This window comes from Haemaphysalis longicornis, unplaced genomic scaffold (genome assembly GCF_048455015.1).
Source record: "Haemaphysalis longicornis isolate Haplotype H1 unplaced genomic scaffold, Haemaphysalis longicornis Haplotype H1 scaffold_9, whole genome shotgun sequence".
Lineage (NCBI taxonomy): Eukaryota > Metazoa > Arthropoda > Arachnida > Ixodida > Ixodidae > Haemaphysalis > Haemaphysalis longicornis.
The window spans coordinates 70,800,712-70,816,509 of record NW_027526460.1 but is presented as its reverse complement, the minus strand read 5'-3'; the positions used below and the strand labels follow the sequence as shown (position 1 = coordinate 70,816,509).

Here is a 15,798-nt window from a genome sequence, read left to right as displayed (position 1 = left end):
CTGCACGCCACACCGGCATAAAATTCTTCCGGATCCCGGCAGACGGAAGGTACGATCTGCATGCTACTCGTTTTGATTTTCTACGCTTGCGCGTCATAGCAGGATGTGGTTTGTGCAGTAGCTATGTAATTTAATTGAGCATACACGCAGGCTAGTTATTAATTACTTTCCGGTTGCCTGTTTTGCGTCTTGAGTTATACATGACATGCGCGGAAGATCATCTGGCAATTAATCCAATTACTACATTAGGTACACACGTTGTTGGTTTCTAATTTACTGTATTTCGATTGTGTGTTTTCCATTTTGGCTCAAGTGAATTCACGGTATGCAGAAAGTTATATTTGTAGCACCCTATAAATAACTAATAGAACAGCGTGGCCTTATCCGGACTCTTTTTATTGACGTTCCATTGCCTGCGTTGAGTTTATTTTCGTAGAATGCGTTATTCTTGTTGTTGTCGTTATTATTATTATTATTAGCATCAGCAGCATCAGCCTATTAATGTCTAAACCTAGAGGAAGGCATCTCGAGGTCAATGACTCAAAGGGAGGGTCCATAGAAGGTGTGGTTAGCACTATGTTAATTAATTCATGACTACATAAATTACTTACACATGTGAGTTTACATGGGGGCTATTTAAATTACTGCATCTAAATTGTGTGTTTAGCGTTTTGACTTCACATGAATCCACGGCATATAGCAGGAGTGATTGGTAGCAATTAATACTCAAACTAAGTAATTACTGCATATGTTTGTTATAATAATCATATTTATAATAATTCGAATACTTATAATTTATAAGTATTGAAATTCAATGTTTCAATTTTATGCTTTGGTTTTCAGCTTTAAGTAAAATTACAATAAACTCGCAAGGATGCAGTTACTACTATAAGCCGATAAATAATTGCAAAATGAAGGCATAACATATCCCAATAATTAATTACAGGTTTACTGCAACGCCCGAGAAATACTTGATGATTATGCAGTGCGGGAGAATATATATGCATGAATAATAGTTTAAAAATCCTAATGTGAGATGACTGCTCTTGCCTCAAGAAATATATATTCGGTTAAGAGGAAAGCTGGGTCGTTGCCCCAGAACATTATGATCACACACATAGAATTATGTATTCGCGTTTCTGAATAATAAAACCACGTTTTAATTTAAACGATCGATGTTCATGCTGCATTATTGATGTTCTCACAAGTCGTTCTTTTAGGAAAAATCAAATTGAGAAATGAAGATCTGAAATATATCAAATAACGTTAATTTCGAAAACAGTTTTCACTCAAAACTATTTCATGTGCCCCTGAAAATAGAAAGAAGCTAGAATCTATTATAACCGAAATACTACACATGCAAACGTTGGTGTTCCAGATCTCGCGTTTGGCTCCAGTATGCGAGAAGGCAAGACCTGGCTCATTTGCCGCCTCGTCAGATCTACAGCAGCTACCGGCTGTGCTCTGCCCATTTCACCAGCAGAGACTACGCGGACCCTGGACAGACAAGGCTTCTAAGATGTGCTGTGCCAACAGTTTCCATCTTTGGCGATGGGCAGACACACATCGAGAGCCCAGGTGAGATTACTGTAAATTGAACATACAACAGCAAAAACTTTATTACCTGCAACATCTGTTTAAAGAAATGTGCTTAATACACAATGTCTCCCTGCCAAAGTTATCATGGCGCAGTATTTTGGAGATTCCCCCGCAGATTACACCAACAACACCAATGCACGGTGCACAGAGCAACCATAAATTCGCCGGCATAACTTTGCTGCTAAATATAACTAGCCAGGTAAAAAAATTAGCCTTAAACTTAAACTAGTACATACCTAAACACTGAAAATATGTGAACAGTGATTTTTTCTCTTATACAAGGTTTATGCCTTTTTAAATTCCCTGAGCCCCATTTAAGTGGTGTAATAGTTTTTTGCATGAATGCTGTAAATGTTAGATATGAAACTAAGTATAAGTATTTAATGTGACGCATAATAGCAGCTTTATGTATGTCACACTAAAATCTGTGCAATTTTACTCTTTTCACAGGCTTCTCTCGGCCCGCGAATACCACTACGATGCCTGCTCACAGCGAAGATGGCCAAGTTCAAGATGAGCCCACCTGTAAAAAATTGTTTTACTTTATGAGCTCTTTAAAAATCATCACTTAAATTGCTAATGCGTGTTTAGTAATGCAGTCTCATTTAGCACCTCCAGGGTTAATTTTAAGCCTACCACGGTCCCTGAGCGAACAAGAAGTATGAATCAGCTGACCTTAAACTAGTACAACACTAAATACTGACAATGTGTAAACGGTCATTTTTTCTTTATACAACCCTTATGCCTTTTTAATTATGTCTTTTTAAATGCCATGAGCCACCTTTAAGCGGCGTGATAGTTTTTTGCATGAATGCTCGAAGTGTTATAAAAGAGATTATTTGTAATTGTTTGATGTTGCGCCTAATACCAATTTTAAGAACGTCACTCTAAAGTCTGTGATATTTTACACTCTTTCCACAGGCTCTCCTCGGCCCGCAAAAAAGAGCAGGATGTCCGCTGACAGCGCCGATAAACAAGCTCAACAGACTACGCCCTCATGTATGCAAATTATTTTAATTTTTAAGCTCTTTAAAACCATTCCACATACATTTTGTCGTAAAGTTAGCGTTTTAATGTCACGAATCATTTGACAGATCCTAACATGCACTATTATGGGAGATCGGGAAGCTCGTACATTGCTAGAAGACGAGAACAAGAGCGATGAACTACTTAAAGGCTAGAGAATACGAGCGCTTGTCTGATCCCTTTCTTGCGGGTTTGTCTACTAAACGCTATTATTTTCTTTGAAAGAAAAGTCTACCAATTCGTTATTTTTTCTTAAACATACAATTTTCAACGCATAATCAATAATGTTAAGAAGTAACATGCTAATGATTACTGATAGTTAGCCGGCACTTCTTGTTTTTCATTATGAAGATTTCTCTATACATATACATTAGGTGTTTATATAGGCCAATAATAAGCTTAATACCTAGCAATGTGCTGATGGGAGGCCTGCTCCCAATGCCTCAAGTTTGAATAAGGGAAGCATCTAGAACTAAATATAAGCAAGTGATTACTTCTATCACAGATAATTAAAATACTTTAATTGTAGAGGCGGCCCAAAGTTTTAGTGCGTTTAAAAATCATCGTGGCATTTCGGAAAGATACAGTAGGATATTGAGCTTTTATTTATAATTGTTTCAGGTTCCATGCCAGCGGGTCGGCAACACAAGGCTTCTGGGTGCTCGCCCCAGACAGCCAGAAAAATCGACAACCTGCGGAAGATAAACGCAAGGCTTCGGAAGGCAATGTCAAGAACTGGCAAGAAAAAAGTTACTAAGACTTCCAAGTCAGACGCGTTGAATGCTATCAGGCCCTACGTCAGCAAGAAATTCTTTAGATTGCTTGAGGCGCAAGTGAAAAGTAATGGTGTGAAACACAGAGGAAGGAGGTGGTCGCCCGAGCACCGTCAGTTCGCTTTAAACTTGTACTTTCATGGTCCCAAAGCGTACAGACATTTGTCTACACTGCTTGACATGCCAACTGTGAGGTCGCTAAAACAGTGGTTGTCAAATATTCCAATGACTCCCGGAGTTATTCGAACCGTTATTGAAGCCCTCGAAGAAGCTACTCGGGATTGGCCTTTAACGGATCGTGCGTGTACATTATTATTTGACGAAATGTCTTTGAAGGAAAATCTTCAGTACGATGCAAGGCATGACATTGTGATGGGATTTTCCGATAGTGGTACGCAAAGAACACCGGCCGTGGCAAATTCAGCGCTCCTGATACTTGTTGCAGGCATTTCAAAAACGTGGATTCAACCTGTTGCTTACACAGTATCAAGGACCAAGGCGCCCGCAGATACTCTACATGATTTAATCATAACGTTCATTAAGCAGCTGCAAGGAATCCAGTTGTTTGTGAAGGCGCTCATCTGTGACCAGGGTGGGAGCAACATCACCGTGGCAAATAAGCTAGGTGTGACGTCTGAAGAGCCATTTTTTGTGCTTGAAGGCCGTAAGATTTATTTCTTATATGACACGCCACACTTACTCAAATGCACAAGGAATAATCTTCGCGCACCTCACAAGCTCCATGTCGGGCAAGAAATTGTTGATTGGGCTTTCATTACGCAACTATACGAAAGCTCGCATCCTCTCAAACTAAAATTGGCAAAGAAACTAACCGACAACCACATTTACCGGAAGCCTTTCAATAACATGAAAGTTAAATATGCCAGCCAGGTGATGAGCGAATCGGTCTCAGTGGCCATTGACGTGTTCATTGCTCTTGGCGAGTTACCGGCACTCGCAAAACCGACAGCTGATTTTCTCGAGAAGATCGATAAGTTGTTCGACTGTCTTAACAGCTCTTCTGTGAAAAAAAACGGTGACAAGTTGCGTTATGCAATTTCGGAAGGGTCCGCACACCTAGCCTTTTTGCGGGAGTGCCTGTCATGGGTTGAAAGCTGGAAATTTGAAGGGTCTCGGCAACCACACACAGTTGAAGCATGGAAGGTCATCATAAAGGCTATCCTTCTCCTCTGGGACGACCTCTTTCAAGATTTTGATTTTCGTGTTCTGTTGACTCGCTGGTTACAGCAGGACCCCCTAGAGAATCTTTTCGGGTTGCTTAGGTTAAAGCATGGCTACAATGACAATCCAAATGTGCTTCAGTTCACATCAGGTCTGAAACACATTTCTGTTGGCAAACTGGTTGCGCTTTTTTCCGCAGGAAACTGTGAGCAGGATCGCTGCACTGTGCTGGCACAAATGTCAGAGCGACCTCCTTCACTTGCTACTACTTTTGATGCAGCATCAACAGTTGATATCCTTCCCCATGAGGAACAGCCAGCTAGCCATGATATAGTGGAAGATAACGTTCTCTACTATGTTGGGGGATATATTGTGCGACAATTTTTGTTGACGAGGCCTCGGCACTGTGCGTGCAGCGCCCTTCTGAAGAATGTCGATCGCCGGCTTAGTGCCTCACACCAATATTTTGCAATGTTGAAGGCAAATATGAACTCCCCAGATTTATTTGGAAGTATTACAGTGCCTTCTGACGATTGCTTTGAAGACCTTAAGGTCATGGAAGCTTGCTTTTTGGAGCATATTGGTGTTGTGGCGCACTTGCCTAACGTCAATCGAGTTTTGGCAAGCATTTTGCACGGTTATGTGAAAAGGCAAGAATTTTGCACGGTAGAGTGCAAGGAAGCCTTCGTGCACCTTTTTGCGAGGATTCGCCTGTTGTGGCACATTCGTTTTGTTAATATTTCCCTGGCAAAACAACGCAGCAGAAAATCTGCTGCAGCACGGAAGATGAGGAAATTTTTGTAGTTGTTAGTATTTAGTTTGTATAATGTGTCACTATTTTTGGCCTCGGGAGGGGGCATGTATGTGTGTACAAATTATTTGCTTGTATTTGGTTTTATCCTTAAACAATGCAGATATGTCCCGCTGAAGAATGCATAAACCCTTCGTGGTATTTTCCCATGTCACCTTGTAGTCGCTTCAATATATTGTATATTTATGCTTAAGTTTTTATAAAAAAATGTCTGCGGAATAGAAAATGTGTCAATGTCCAACTCAGGTACCTTAGGATTCTTCTATCCACTTCCTAGAGCTCCTTTACGTCTTAAGTGTGCGGGTATACCTCAATGTCTTGTCCCACTGACGGGATGATTTTATATCGGAGTAAGTGCTGTGAACTCGTGTATAGGTTTTGGTGTTTTTCTTTCGTAAAAAGCCTCCGTAAATAATGTATATGCACTGGATTGATACCTAGTTATTAGCATGCCGGCATGTGGCGTACCCTTTTGCATGCGACTAAAATTGTAAAATATTCATGTTGTGTTTTTACTGTACGATGGTACGTTTCTGCAATAAAACATTTACAAAAAATCTGCTCTTTGTTCTTCTCTAGTGTGTGTGTACAAGTACAAAAAAAGAAAGTCGTGCTTACAATAAGGGGTGCAAAAATAGGGGGTTGCAAACGTTTATTTATCACAACGCAACAATTTCCCTTTTGATCAGGTGGCGGGTTGTGCAACCGGAAGAAGGTCGCGCGCTCGCACATTGAATATCTTCCACTCGCTTAGTTTACCTTGCATGTGTATCCCAATTGAATTTGGCGCTGAATCGCCCCCCCCCCCCCTGCTCGGCTTCTCAGTCCTCATAAAGATGGCGTTTCGCAGTGCGTGTCTGCAGCGCGCCGCCATGTTTTTAGTACCGCCCCCAAACACCAGGGGTTTGTCCGGCGCTTCGATCGAATATCGCGTCCCATGCAAGGTATAGGAAGTTTCACTCCCCTGCCCAAGCCGCTAAGCTCGAGAATATGATTGTTCCTCTAACCTTTCGAGCACAGGCCGGCATGCTTGCCCCGCTGCTGCTTCCACGTTAATAAACAGTTATGTTTTACGTTGGGATACTGCCTTCTACCGACGCGGCACCCCACATCTGGTGACCCGGAAAACGAACTAACCGCACCGCCAATGGCCGACGCAGAAGCCCTCACCGCTCTCCACCAGCAAGTACAACAACTTCAACAGGAACTGCAACAAACCAAGCAACAGCAACAATCTCGCAACGCCCCCGCAAACGAGGACGTGCCTACCGGCTCCGCTGAGGACGCCAGAGCTCCTACAGAAGCCTTCCCGCACGCTGCTTGCTGGCGTGTTGCTGTCAAGCTTCCGCCGTTTTGGGCGGACTCGCCCGAGGTCTGGTTCGCCCAGGTCGAGGCCCAGTTCTCCTTGGCGCGCATCACGCAAGACCGGACCCGCTACGATTACGTCGTCGCTCACTTGGACGCACGTTACGCCAACGAGGTCCGGGATATCCTTGCCAACCCACCAACGGACAATCTGTACGAACATCTGAAGGCTGCACTTATCCGCCGCTTGTCACTCTCGGAAGAACAGAAGATACGACAACTGCAGTCAGCAGAGCTCGCTGAGCGCAAACCTTCGCAGCTCCTGCGCCCCTTGCGTGCGCTCGCGGGCAACATGCAAGTCCAGGATTCTTTCCTGCGATCGCTTTGGCTTCAACGGCTCCCGCCGCACGCCCAGGCGATTCTGCAGGCTCAGGTCAAGCTACCTCTCGACGAACTTGCGGAGATTGCTGATCGCGTCGTCGAGACCTCCTCGCCGCAGTTGTCGCCCACCATCCAGGCTGTCGCCGCACCGCTAAACACCACGGAGTTTACACGCCGTATCGACGACATCGATCGACGGCTCACTTCCATCCAACAACACCTGGATGAACGTCTTCCGACGCCACAGCACCGCCATTCGCAAAGCCGCGACCGTAACACCACCTCGTCACCACAACCGGACATCAACGGTCCGTGCTACTACCACCGACGCTTCGGTGACAAAGCCCGGCAGTGTCGTTCACCCTGTTCCGTGGGATATGCGGAAAACGACAGCGGCAGCTCGTAGAGACGGCCGCAAGCTGCCAACCCGGAGGCCGTCGCATCTTCGTCACCGACCAAATCACGAAGCAGCGTTACCTGGTCGACAGTGGTTCCGACGTTTGCTGCTACCCGCGACACCACCTTCAAGACCCTCGTCCGCCGACATCTTTCGAGCTCAACGCGGCGAACCAGTCCACAATGAAGACGTACGGCTCGCTGCGCCTGCACATCCAGCTCAAGAACCTATGCCGCGACTTTCACTGGAACTTTGTCATCGCCGACATCGCCGAGCCAATCATCGGCTCAGAATTTGTGGCTCACTACAACCTCCTTCCGGACTGCCGCAACGTCCAGCTAATCGACGCGACAACGGGACACTCCACACCAGGCCAGCGAACGACCGCCCAACAGCCAAGCATCAAGGTGCTCAGCATTGACAATCCCTCGCCGTACCATGCCATCCTGGCGGAATTTCCCGGTTTGACGCGCCCCAGCGGACTGAAACGCAAAGTGCAGCACACCACCGGGCACTACATCCGGACCACTTCAGGTCCCCCAGTTTTCTGCCGTGCCCGTCGCCTTGCCCCGGACCGCATGCGCATAGGCAAAGCAGAGTTCGAGGGCATGCTCCGCGAAGGAACCGCCCGCCGCTCTGACAGTCCATGGGCTGCACCACTCCACCTTGTCCCGAAGAAGACCGAAGGCTGGCGGCCCCGTGGGGACTACCGCGCCCTAAACGCTCGCACCATCCCGGACAGGTACCCCGTCCGCCACATACAGGACTTCGCCCATCGCATTCATGGCTGCCACGTGTTCTCCGTGCTAGACTTGGTGAAGGCCTACACACAGATATCCGTGAATCCGGATGATGTCCCGAAAACCGCTATCATCACACCCTTTGGGTTGTTCGAGTTTCCCTTCATGAGCTTCGGCCTGCGGAACGCTGGAGAAACCTTTCAGCGCTTCATCGACGATGTCGTTCGCGGCCTCGACTTCTGTTTCGTTTACCTTGACGACATACTGATATTTTCCCGCGACACCGAAGAGCACCACAGGCACCTTCGCCTGCTGTTCGAACGCCTCGATGACCACGGTCTACTCGTCAATATCCAAAAAAGCACGCTAGGCACTCCCATCATCCATTTCCTTGGCCACCACGTTTCGTCTGAGGGCATTCGGCCCTTGCCCCAACGCATCTCGAACCTGCACAATTACCCTCGACCCACCACCGCTAAAGACCTTCGCCGTTTCCTCGGCATGCTGAACTTCTACAGGCGTTTTTTGCCACACCCAGCCGAACACCAGGCTCACCTCCACGATGCTCTGGCTGGGCTACGAGGAAACCAACCCGTCACGTGGATATCAACGTTAGCGAAAACCTTCTAAGATTGCAAAGCCGCCCTCTGTACCACCACGCTCCTCACTCACCCTGTGCCAGACGCTCCCTTGGGACTCTTCACGGACGCATCTAGTTTCGCCATCGGCGCCGCCCTCATGCAACGCGTGGACAACACCTGGCATCCCTTGGCTTTCTTCTCGAAGAAACTCGCAACCCCGAAAACGACCCCTTCAGTCGCCAGTTCCACTGACGAAACCACGACCACCGCCCCGACCAATTTGCCAGCCTACTACAGAGAACGTCTGGCGATATACGAAGCAGTGCAACACTTTCGCCATATTCTCGAAGCACAGAACTGCACCATCTATACCGACTACAAGCCTCTCACCTACGCCTTCTCTCAACGTCGTGACAAACTCCCGCCTGTTCAGCAGAACCAACTCTCGTTCATCGCACAGTTCACCACCGACATCCAACATGTCAGCGGGAAAGACAACGTGGTCGCGTACGCGCTTTCACGTGTAGCCACCATCAGCTCGGCGCAGATAACAGCGGACGTCCTCGCCGAGGCTCAGACCACGGATGCCGAACTGCAGGAACTCCTCAAGGGCACGTCCTCACTACAGCTACAAGAAGTACCCATTCCAGGGTCGGCAACCTCAATCTGTTGCGACACGTCGACAGGACGAAGCAGGCCCTATGTGCCCCTGTCCCATCGCCGTGGTGTTTTCAACCAGCTCCACAACCTCAGCCATCCCGGCATACGCGCCTCTACACGTCTCGTAGCTGACCGCTATGTCTGGCCCTCTATGCAGCGCGATTGTCGCACGTGGGCGCGCTCCTGCATTCACTGCCAACGTGCCAAAATCATCAGGCACGTCACGTCCCCACTCGGAACATTCCCTCAGCCCTCTGGTCGGTTCGAGCACGTCCACCTCGACATCATAGGACCGTTTCCCCAGGCTGGACCCTACCGCTACTGTCTCACCGCCATCGACCGATACACTCGATGGCCCGAGGCATGGCCCCTCGAGGGAATCACAGCAGAAGACGTCGCCTCGGCCTTCTTCACCGGTTGGATTGCTCGTTTCGGCGCCCCCCGCCGTGTAACCACCGACCAAGGATGACAGTTTGAATCGCACCTATTCAGGCTCCTCGGGCTGACTATCGGTTTTGAACGCTTGAGGACCACCAGTTACCACCCCTGCGCCAACGGCATGATCGAGCGTTTCCACCGACAGTTCAAGGCAGCCATTATGTGCCACCCGGACTCTACCTGGCTCGAGGCCATCCCTGCCGTCATCCTCGGTCTTCGCGCCACCTTCAAGCCGGACATCCACGCTACACCAGCAGAGCTCGTCTACGGGGAACCACTCCGTCTCCCAGGTGAATTTCTCGCAGCTCTGCCATCCAGCACTATGCCGTCAGACCCCACCGATTTCGTCGCCCGGCTCCGACGCACCATCGCCACCTTACGCCCGTCACCTGCACCCAACACAGCAAGCCTACACCTTTTGTGTTCAAGGAGCTAGCATCGTGCACGCACGCTTTCCTCCGCGACGACACCGTCCGCCGGCCTTTCCAGCCACCCTATAGCGGACCCCACCTAGTCATTCGTCGCGACGACAAGAACTTCACACTGCGCCTGCACGGGAACGACGTCCGCGTCTCGATTGACCGACTCAAGCCCGCATACATCGCTGCGAACGAACCGGGCAGCGCCACTCCTCCCACAGGCACCCTTCCACAGCCGCCGACGTCGCAGCCCGCTCCTTTCACGACACGCTCTGGACGTCTGGTACGCCTCTCAGATTTCGACAGACCCTGAGGGCTCTGTAATCCGCGGGGGTGTGATGTGGCGACCACTGCGCACAAACTTGCGCAGCCTCCGTCTCGTCACTGTTTAGCCCAGCGTGACACGGCCACTCGCTGCAACACGTTTCCGATAAGGGACAGCGACACCGCAGTTTCGCCGGAGGCTTACGTCACCACTGGGGTCGATAAAACCCAAGCCGCTAAGCTCGAGATTATGATTGTTCCTCTAACCTTTCGAGCGCAGGCCGGCATGCTTGCCCCGCTGCTGCTTCCACGTTAATAAACAGTTATGTTTTACGTTGGGATGCTGCCTTCTACCGACGCGGCACCCCACATCCGCAAAACGCCTAGACAGCGGCGCGCTTAATCATTCCCTACACATCGGCGACGCGTGTGACCCAGCAATGTATTGCTGTCCTTTTACGAAGGCCAAGAAAATCCTAAATCACAATGTCGCGTATAAGGTTTAAGCACAGTAGTTATGGGGTTTTGCCTGAACACTCTAACAAAGAGCAGAAGCTAATCATACGATCGATGTATTTTCGTGTAGCAAATGTAGAAAAATATAGTGGAAAATCTGGTGAAGTTTAGCAAAACAACGTGTACCACCCCTTCCTATTGAGAGAAGCGCGAAAACTTTCTAATATTCAAACTACGTCAAAATTGCATAAAAACCTATGCTAAACGTGTATCGAACCATCGATGAAAGTACGTGCAATCGATCGTATATCTTTCAGAGACCTAAACTGAGCGAGGCACGGCATCGCTAATAAATAATATTGTTGTGTAATAAAGGTTGGGGGCAGTTTTCAAAATCTGACAAACAAATGTTTGGTTATTCATAAACACTAAATGCTTTATGTTTCGGCTTAACATAGTTTATCCGTCAACGCCTATATGCCACCTTAATAAACACAATAGAACTGAATCTAAAATTCTGATTTAATAGAGGAGGTGTGTAATGAACGTCAAAGGATGAACTTTCCTAAGCTAATGATATAACATAAGTGAAACCAGCCGTGCTCGGTTCTGGTTATGAAAAATTGCCCTTGTGTGCCAAAATGGCTTGCTGCTTCTTGCAACGATTTCGTTATTCCTTATAGCGCAAGGGCGATCTATGTCTTGTCATGTGAATCGATTAATGCTGTTCTTACTCAGGGAACACTTCTATAATATTATACAAAAAACCGCTTAAATTCCAATTACGAGGATTTGTCGACAAAATTTCTACATTTGCTCTTCCTGCGTACTTAGCAATGTCAGCGTTCCTTCACATTCATATCTCGAGGAGACACGCACGCCCATACAAATGAGCTCATTACGTTTTAGTTCTAGCCTGTTTCGCCAGACCTATTCCCGACAATACCGGGTACAGGAAGCCACGTTACACGTTTTCGAAGTTTTTGGCATGCAAGCGGCGTTGCAGTGAAGAAAACTTTGCAAGCAAGGAGAAACCCTTCGTTTAAGAAGCTTGTGTCAGAAATTTCCGGGACCAAGTTTTGTTGAAATTATATTTTCCATACCTCTCCTAGGCATATTCTGCCAAACCCGTGCTGAGATCCTAATTTCCACATATCCACGACTGCGAAAAGCTTCTAGGCCAATATAAAGGCATATGTGGTTGGTCGTGCACGGGTTGTGTTCATGCGAGTTTGTGTCTAGAAAATATGCACGATTATAAAGAAGCAAAAACCGAAAATAACGCGTTCAAGACGAGCGAAAGTTGTGAATGTATTATAAGTGTGCATCTTGAGAAACCATGACAATTTAAATATCTAATTTTGGTTGGCTTTACGAAACATGTGATCGAGCAGAATCGCTGTGATGGCATTGAAACAAAATAACTAATAACTATAAAATAACAAGCCCGGTATCTGTCGCAAAAACAAAAAGTGTATGAAAACTAAAAATTTGGCCTGAGTTTTTTCTGTGTGTTTTTGTTTACCCACCAGAATGGTCTGTATATATAGGCCGAGCCTAACAGAACCGGACTGCCAGAACGGCACCAAATTTATTTCATCTCGTACATCAAAGATGTCGTTTACCAAAGGGGCAACACTAACTTCAATGTCTTTAAATTTTGAAACGCCTGCTGCTCGCTTCGGTCTCAGCCTGATCTTTAATTGAACTTTAACTGAAAAAGTAATTTTCAGTACGAGCTCCACTTGCTTTCATTGCAGCAGCGTAGTTCCTACCGGTGAATTGCATTTTTAGTTGAAAAGTGGTCAACGCTATTTTTAAGTTCAAAATTTGCAAAGAAGCACGTGGAGAAACTGCTTCTGGAGTGCTGTGCAAATATCCTGCAAACACCAGATTTTCTGCATGGCACCGTGGCAAGCACGGTGTCTTTGTGCTTCTGGCTTTTGAGAACACTCCCGGTGCACGCTGCAGAGAATCGTGTAAAGGAGAGGAAGTCTATAAGAGTGTCGACCAGCGCGATCAGTGAATCGCGCACAACGCGTTCGCTGGCGGTTCTGTATCTGCACCAACCTTTGCACCATCGCAAATCACGCGTCCGAAAAAATGGTGTCATTGGCGTTTTCTCTGTGCCGGGCAACTGTCACAAATGTGCCAGGGTGCCAGAAAAAGCCCTCGGTCCGGTTATCGATTCGAAGGTTGGCATTGTATGCAAATACGTCTACCCGATGAAAATTCTGCGGGTGCGCAAACAGCACACACACACACTGAACCTTGCCCTAGTACATAGAACCTAGTCGAAGCCATAACCATGTCTGATCACTGCCGTCACCGAACGTGTACAGCATAGTTCCAGAGGACTGTCGTCGCCCGCCGTTTTCGTGCACAAAGAGATAAGTTACCCCAGCGTACCGAATTAACAGTGAGGCTAAAAGGTGTGTAAGGATTTCTTCAATGCCTCGAGCGAAAAAGAAACCCGATTATCGTAAGAAGAAATTAACTCAGTAATAATGTGATCTTCGCTAAAGCGGGTTCTTCTGTTTGGGGTGAGGTTACCGTTAAGAACTTAATTTGGTAAAAACAATCAGCTGCTTATTGTGCCTGTCTCTACGCATTGCACGGTTCTCCATTATTTGAAGTGTAGAAAAGCATTGCTAATTTATCAGAGTACAAACTTTACCTATTTGCGCTTTATGTATAGATGCAAATAACTTTCTGCCACATTAGAAGCCTCTGAATGGCTTTTATAGATCCTTCAATTTTTGCAACGCAGAAGTGCTCATTTGTTTTTGGAATTTGCATCCCGTTTAATCAACATGTTGGGACATTTGTGTCGCCCGTACTTGTCTTTCTGCGCGCAGAGGCTCCCGCGCTTGAGGGTAATCTGGCGAAAAAATACACAAAATTTTAGAATACACTTCTTGAAACTAGTACACTCTAGAGGACAGGGCCTTCCTCTAATCTTATTTTAGAACCGGCTGTCCCATGTTTCAACGTTCCGTTGTAATGTACTTGAAAATGGTTATTTGTGGCTTTATATTCGTATACGAAGACTTTTCTATGAATAGGCGGGAATGTCATTGCTTGCATCTTTTATATGCAGTTTCGATAAAAAAGCTGGAAATTAACAAGGAATATTTCATTTCCTTCTATGCGCAAGTGCATATATGTTCAGAAACGACCCATGTTTGCGGGGCAGGTTGCATTTGTAGCTTATGAAGGAACAGGGAGGGTTATACCAAGAGGGCAAAGTCCGTCTATGACGCAGACAGACGGCTTATCACAATTCATCCTACAAAAACAAGTGTAGTTTTCTCCCTCCGTCGCGAACCCTTGCGTTGGACTGGAGATGCCATCATGTCCTCGCTAGCCATCATGTCCACGCAGGCTTTCTGAGCAGTGCTCCCGACGGCGAGGAGGGCGGAGCTCCTCGCGTACACTATACATGGTGTCAGTGGCAGACACGTCTCTTAGACGCCCGCCAAGGCGTACAGTTAAATCAAGCGAGTGATATTCGCATAAGTTACCCCAGCGTACCGAATTACAGTGAGGCTAAAAGGTGTGTAAGGAATTAAAAATGTTATCAACGCAGACTGTGCCCAACGCCCGTAAAAAGACGGAGAGTCTCGCATCGGCGTTTCTTTTGCAGAACCTTCAATCTCAACGCTTGTGTATCTTATTGTGCGCTACTTTATGAATACACGTAAAAATATAGAAGACAGTAAACAAGAAACAACAGCCACTCTCGAAGCTGTGGATTCACGAAACTCCGATAGGTTCAAGTAAACCAGTGCAAATGCTTTGACCGCTCTGAGGAGTGCGACGCCGTGCTTTGCTTCGATCCGATTGTGTGGGCTTATAGGCCTTCGTAGCAAACATGTATGCAGTTACGTTGGTGGGTCTGTCTGCACTGGCGGTTGCATTTGCATATGCCAAGTTTGGTTTGATCAGTGACTATGTAGTTAGGGAGGCCGCATTTTTTGCCAACGTTGCACTCAGTTTCTTATAAGTTGCTGGTTATGCGGGAAAAAATGTCGTAAACCTTCTTATTTGTATTCATAGTGCTCCTACCACGACATGGTTATGTCACTTTGAACGTACTGACACATGAGTCAGTTTATAAGGGCTACACCCTTCACTTTGGAGCCAAGGAATAACAAGCAAGCACCGTTATTACCCTACAAGCCTTATTTGTTTGCTTAAAAGAGAAACAGCTATGGGCTACAGTCGACGTCCAAAAACTCCAATAAGTGCTCCGATCTGTTATTCCGTTAGGCAGCACGAGAACATAGAAGGCACGCAGTATATTCTAACTTGTGTCCGGGTGGTTCTGGAGGATATATATTATACTGTATAGAATCACTGCCATTAATCTTAGAGTAGAACAACCGACAAACGAAAATCACTTACTGTAAACAGGCTGCGGTATTTGTAAGTGAACGGAGAATTCCCGTTGTGCGTACAGTGTGAACTGTCTGTAACGTGCTCTGTCTACAGTGTGAGCCGGTTTGTCTACAGAGTGAACTGCGCATTTCAGTGTGAACTGTGCGTTTTGGTGCCACGGACTGACTTTACTTGCTTTACTTTTGCTTTCATATCGCTCTCATAAAATGCCCCATTAATATCCAAATATCACCATCATCTTAACAAAAAATGAGTCGTAAAATATAAACACAAAGGTTGTGATATAATGGTCGCTTATAGATCAGTTGCAACGTCACTTTTTTCTGGTTTATCGTATCAAGGTTTGTTTTGATAAACCATGATTC

The 15,798-nt window shown here is 46.7% G+C and overlaps 2 protein-coding genes across 2 annotated transcripts; both read left to right on the top strand.

Moving 5' to 3' along the window:
- The first annotated feature begins 6,538 nt into the window (after positions 1-6,538).
- LOC144153247 (uncharacterized) lies at positions 6,539-7,483 on the top strand. The gene has a single exon (XM_077684896.1). It carries the CDS (start codon positions 6,539-6,541, stop codon positions 7,481-7,483), a length of 945 nt encoding a protein of 314 aa, XP_077541022.1.
- A 2,531-nt stretch (positions 7,484-10,014) lies between these two features.
- LOC144153246 (uncharacterized) lies at positions 10,015-10,625 on the top strand. Its single transcript, XM_077684895.1, has 2 exons — positions 10,015-10,220; positions 10,298-10,625. Exons 1-2 carry the CDS (start codon positions 10,015-10,017, stop codon positions 10,623-10,625), a joined length of 534 nt encoding a protein of 177 aa, XP_077541021.1.
- The last annotated feature ends 5,173 nt before the right edge of the window (positions 10,626-15,798 follow it).

Bases quoted from the DNA above. Each gene is read 5' to 3' on its own strand.
- LOC144153247 (XM_077684896.1), top strand. From the start codon at position 6,539: ATGGCCGACGCAGAAGCCCTCACCGCTCTCCACCAGCAAGTACAACAA.
- LOC144153246 (XM_077684895.1), top strand. From the start codon at position 10,015: ATGATCGAGCGTTTCCACCGACAGTTCAAGGCAGCCATTATGTGCCAC. The intron at 10,221-10,297 runs GTCAGACCCCAC...CACCCAACACAG, and splicing joins CTGCCATCCAGCACTATGCC to CAAGCCTACACCTTTTGTGT.